The 6000-nt window shown below is 42.1% G+C and overlaps 1 protein-coding gene across 1 annotated transcript; it reads left to right on the top strand.

Annotated features, from left to right (window-relative positions):
• The first annotated feature begins 207 nt into the window (after positions 1 to 207).
• On the top strand, positions 208 to 2326 carry LOC123970025 (G-protein coupled receptor 26-like). Its single transcript, XM_046047873.1, has 3 exons — positions 208 to 1069; positions 1263 to 1376; positions 1677 to 2326. Exons 1-3 carry the CDS (start codon positions 396 to 398, stop codon positions 1918 to 1920), a joined length of 1032 nt encoding a protein of 343 aa, XP_045903829.1. The 5' UTR covers positions 208 to 395; the 3' UTR covers positions 1921 to 2326.
• The last annotated feature ends 3674 nt before the right edge of the window (positions 2327 to 6000 follow it).

Genomic DNA, 6000 nt, shown 5'->3' with positions numbered 1-6000 from the left:
AGGTGCTGGAGAGTGCGCATGATCGAGCGTAAACGCACAGCACTTGGATATCTGAAGTCATCATTTCTTTTCACGGCATTTTGCGTTGGACTAAACCGCAGGAGGGTAATCACTGGAGAAATAAAAACAGCACCGACACAAATTTAATCACTGGATAGCTTAAGCAACTTTAAATGGTTTTAATAAGACGCTCCCGCCACTGACTTAGAGACTTGTTTGGGCATTTCAGCACTGGACAGCTCTCTCCTACTTGTCTCGTGCTCACAAGCGCACTTCTGGCACGTGCGCTGGGGAAACTGCCATCCGTCACAGCTGGTGGGGGGCACGAGAAGACAGCATGGCGGACACTCCGCAGCATCATCCCCGCAACTGCTGCTAACGCAGATCCTCGAGAGATGAGCATTCCGGAGTTCCTACTGGAATTGGCCATTGTGGTGATAGCTGTTGTCTCGTTGTTGACAAACTTGTCAGTGCTTCTATGTTTCACCCAGAGCTCCGACTTAAGATCCCACGTACCAGGCATCTTCATCCTAAACCTCTGCTTCTCCAACATCCTCCTCACTATCATCAACATGCCCGCCACGTTTCTCGGTGTGACCAAAAGTGCAAAGCCCTTCGGGGACTTGTTCTGTCAATCTGTCAGTTTTGCTGAGACTTTTCTCACCACTAATGCCATGCTGAGCATGGCCGCGCTGAGCATGGACAGGTGGGTGGCGGTGGTGTTTCCCCTGAGTTACTCCAGCAAGATGCGCTACAGGGACGCTTTTCTGATCGTGGCGTACTCCTGGCTGCAATCTCTCACCTTTTCTCTGGTCCAGCTGCTGATGGACTGGGGAGGTTACAGCCACACTTACGCTTCGTGCACTGTTCACCTGGATGTGGAGGAGAGGTCGCAGCTGGCCGCCTATGCGACCTTCACCGCGCTGTTCCACTGTAGCAGCTTTGCGCTCTCCCTCCTCGTCCTGTGCTTCGCCTACCTGAAAGTTCTGAGAGTGGCCAGGTCCCACTGCAAGAGGATAGATGTAATTACAGTGCAGACTCTGCTTCTGCTGGTTGATATTCACCCCGGGTAAGTAGGCCAAGTGGATAAAACTTTGAGGCTGATATAGATGTTTGCAGTCTGACTTGTTTCAACAGAGAAAACCGTCGACTTATTTTTATATAGGGCTGTTCTGTAATACTAATTATTTACATTATTAATTGTGTAAGATGTCATGGGACACCTGAATCAGTCTCTCTCTCTCTCTGCATCTGCCCTTCAGTGTGAAGGAGAGGTGTCTAGCTGAACAGAAGAAGAGGAGGCAGCGTGCTGCTAAAAAAATTTGCATCTTCATAGGTTCCTTTATCTTCTGCTTTTCACCCTATGTTATAACAAGGTAACACCCTGCTCTGTAGCTTACTCTTTTGTTATTACAGGTTGTATGCCAGTTGGTTAACGTTCCATAGAACTTGTTTGTATTTAGATGCTTTTACAATAATGGCCCTAACATTTCCTGTGTCTGATGTGCCGATGATAGAATAATGGGTTTATTAATTATGTCCTTTTTGTACATCTTGCAGTTTTACTGTGGTATAACAATTAAGGCAGAGTGACTAGACACAATATCCTGAACAAATGCAACAGAAATTGGCTTATATATTCAGTATAGTGACTTCTGCTTGTATTTCTCCTGCAGGTTGGTGGAGTTGTTGCCCTCTGTGCACATCCCCCGGTATTGGGGCATCACCGCCAAATGTCTGTCCTATTCCAAGACCTCCAGCGACCCATTTGTCTACTGTCTGCTGCGCCAGCAGTACAGGAAGGTCCTGGTTAGTACCATCAGTCGGGTTCTAAGAAAGGATAAATACTTGCTGTCTGTCCACAGCACGAGCAGCATGCTGGACACCACAGAAGACAACTGTATTGCCAGAATTACCTGAGCTTGATGTGCAAATATTTGAATGATTCAACACCTGCATACCTTCTGCAGGAAGGTCAGAGGTCAGGGTCTCTGAAGAGCAGCAGCCCTGCAGAAGGGAGTCTTGCTCAAGGACACTTTAACACATGGGTGGACCACAGGCTCCTTAAAGCCATGGTGTTCTCCGCTGGGAGAACTGCGAAGGACATGAAACAATGTACGTTCAATGAGATTGCACACTGTGCCAAAGGCCTTTTCAGACTCTACAGACTGTTGTTTCCACAGGGCTGGTCAGTTCGCCTGCTGAGGCATTGCCAAGAACACACCACATAAAGCCCACAATACTATGTTTATTACTATGATCAGTGAAAATGTACAGTTGAAGTAACATTTGTAATTGTTATGACATGGTCTTCATGTTTCAGTAAAAAAATGCGTGACATTTTAATAAAATAGTTGAAAAATAGGTGTGAGGATGTTAAGATTTTACAGCAAACACACAGTTAAAGAATAAACTCTACTGCCACAGACACACATGAGCCTACTGTATGAGTACATAGCCTATGAGTGAAAAATCATTAGATTCTGCTAATACTGTGATACTGTAGGTATTTAAAACACCATGTCATCATGTCATATTTCAGATATTTTTTTCTTACTCCTTTAATGATCTGGTGAGCCCTCATATTTATCTTGGGACACAATAGGGGGTCCCGATCCCTATGTTTGGGACCACAGCTATACACACATTATTAATTCCTGCAATAGTCTAATAATAGATGATAATTCCAGGAATAAAACTGCAAGGACATCGAGGTTGGCAAGGTTTCACGGACTGATGCAGAGATCTATTCTTGCATTAAACTGGTGAACAGGCTCAGCAGCCCTATAATGTCAAACAAAACAGGCATGAACTTCCCTCACTCCCACTCCCACCCCCACAAGCCACGTTCTTCTTCATACCCTCCAGACACACACTTGCGCGCACACACACACACACACACACACACACACACACACACACACAGAGCTCTGTGGATATGGAAAGCCAAGCAGTTCAAAAATATGTTAACAACACAACATACATTAATAATATGTACAAATAACTTAAAATGTTGTTAACACATTGATTTTTCACATGTTGACAACACATTTAAAATGGGTGATCTCAGACATCAATTTCACATATATGTCCACAACGGTTGTGTGTCATAAGTTCCAGTTGGCTGCTGAGCACTAGCATTTGACCATTTCTGGTTGCCTACCACTATTTTACAAGCTATGGGATCTGTTATTGCTTTGTCTTTTTTTTTTGTATAGCCCATAAAATAAAAATATTCCAATTGGAATTTAATAACTTAAATCATTTTTATCAAGTTAAATTTTTTTGATAAATAAACACACGACAATGCCATTCTTTAAACTTTAGTTTTCCATCATTAAAAACATAAACAATTTGGGGAAAGGCTACAGTAGTGGTACTTTCTGAGTGCTGGTTTAGGAAACAGACCATTATAATGAATATCTGTCTTTGGAAAACAACTTTTTTTGACAGACTGACAAGAATGTCTTAGTATTTTAACTAGGTGCTTGATCGGGCCCTGTTCACATAGTTTAAGATGCAATCCAACAGTCTAACAAGTTATTTTAATAAGTTGAAGGACACAAAACATACAACATTCAAACACAATTGTAAATGTGTTTTAATGAAAGCACCCACATTTTCTTCAGTTAGTATCTTCCCAACTGCTGTACTTACTGTTCATACACTATTTGCACTATTTAATAGTCAGTATAATATCAGAAGATATATGTATGTATGTTCTACATATTTATTGGATTTCAACTTTTACCAAAATATACATATATAATAATTTACAAAGAATGCAAACCCAGATTTGGGTATGGGAAAAATGAGGACAATAGAGGAAATTACAAAGGGTTTCACAATATCAAGTGTGTGGATGTCCTAAAACTTTTATGCCGTTAAGATCTTCATGAATATCAAACAGATGCTGTATTAAAGGGAGAATAAGTGATTCTGCAGAAGGATTGTGGATATTTGAACCCAACTGCAAAACATATATACCCCTCCCCTCAGTGCTCCTTCCAAAGCTCCGCCCCCCAAATCTCAAATCTCCAGTGTTACATTTACATTTACATTTATTCATTTAACTGACGCTTTTATCCAAAGCGACTTACAATTGCTATACATGTCAGAGGTCGCACGCCTCTGGAGCAACTAGGGGTTAAGTGTCTTGCTCAGGGCCACAACGGTGGATGTCTCACAGTAGGAATTATCTATGCGCCATCACCACCCCGACAGTGTTGAAATGCCTTCACCCTTGCCTGGTCACTTTCTTCCCTGTTTGTATTCTTCAGACCTGTTCCTCTTCAGCTGTTTCTCAGCCATCTCTCCTTCTTCATAGTGTCTTGAGTCCAGCACAATTGAATGTGCTGGTGTATAGAACTCTCTATCCCAAGCGCGCGGGAACCCCCTGCAGGCACCCCCTATTGACAGGGAGGAACACAGTCTAAAAAATTACATGTGCAGTCTACATAATGGGCACTATTGTTATTATTTGACAACATAAAATACAGCAGGTTAGTGCTGAATTCAGAGAATGCTGTGGTTCATATTACAGCCTAATAATTTAATGTCAGCAGCTGTTGGCAATGTTTTGTCACGATTATAGCAGCTGAATTGGTGTAATGATGATCGTGTACGCACAAATCATCCACCGGCCCCCAACCTAACTAATTATTTTCTCAGATTTATCCCACCTCTACCAGTCCTTTTAACATTCCAAGTGATTTCTTTATTGGGTTGATGTATTTTCTTTAACGATTTGCTTTCATGATTAGAGAGGCTGCTGTCAACATTTTAAAGATTTCCATGGGTGCATTAATGTCACATATTGTGGGACCTTTATGCTGCAAAACTAACTGTAGTTATAAACTTGACAGGACAGAAGAAACTCTGCAGAGGAAACAGAATTCAACTTTTAGCTTCTGAAAATTTTTAGATGCACTGATGGAGCTCAGGATTGATCAGGAGGACGGCTCCTTTACTCCAGACAGTTTCTCTGTGTGAACCTGGACTTTGTGTGAGACCTTATGGATGTAGAGAAGAATGCAAAATATTAATTAATGTTAGATTCTGACTAATCCTGTTGGCATATTGGGAGATTTAAATATCAAGTTATGCTGCTGTGCCCTGTGTGTAAATGCGCACAGCGTCTCTCTTAATGGGGAGAAGCTTCACCACCCAGCCAGAAATTAAAAAAATGTATCTTCCAAAATTCTTCCCGAAACAGTGGTGCTCTCACTTATTGCACACACAAGGTTTTCATGTGCATATGTGTTTCCCCAAATGTGAACACTGAGTGTGGAAATATTTTTCAAGTTGAAATGAGGGAAACAACTGTGTAATCAGCTGCGCCCGTATGGCTTTTATTTAAGTTGATTGTGTTATCAATGTTTTTTATTCGAAAGATTTTATTTATGCATACATACATATAAATACGGAGGTCCGGACCTCGGTGACCCTATACGACCATGCTTGTAACCACTCTGTGTTGAAGGAAAGTGTGTAAGTGCCTGCCCACACACAGACGTGTCATGCGTGCATTTTTACTGTGCAGCACCCCTAAGCAAAAATGTCTTCCCGCGTGCCGGCTCTCTCCCACTGCCCCCCTCCCACATCACTCCTGTGCAGGAGCGCCAAAGCCACCTGTTGCTTATTGGCTGGAACAATGTTTTATGGCAAGATCCACAGCACTTTTATTGTTTTCCATTTACAGAACCAGAGGTGTGAACCCAGCCATAGTGTGCTCGGCAGGTAGTGAATTATATCAGTGATTAATTAAGGTAGATGTTAAATTTATTTAACTATGCCAAGGTGCAAGAATGCTAAATTACCCATAATGATGCCAACTTTAATTTTAGTACATGATTGTAGCTACTGTTCACAAACCGCTAGACCTGGCCTGAGAGAGTCAGTGGATCTGATCTCCTGCAGCCAAACCCAGCAGTTCCTCACTCCCAAGACCTTGGAGCCCTACCATAGACTGTATATAAAAAGCTCTATATGTTAAAATTG

Source organism: Micropterus dolomieu, linkage group LG04 (genome assembly GCF_021292245.1).
Source record: "Micropterus dolomieu isolate WLL.071019.BEF.003 ecotype Adirondacks linkage group LG04, ASM2129224v1, whole genome shotgun sequence".
Classification (NCBI taxonomy): domain Eukaryota; kingdom Metazoa; phylum Chordata; class Actinopteri; order Centrarchiformes; family Centrarchidae; genus Micropterus; species Micropterus dolomieu.
The sequence above is the reverse complement of the archived record's forward strand: the minus strand, read 5'-3'. Positions and strand labels throughout refer to the sequence as shown.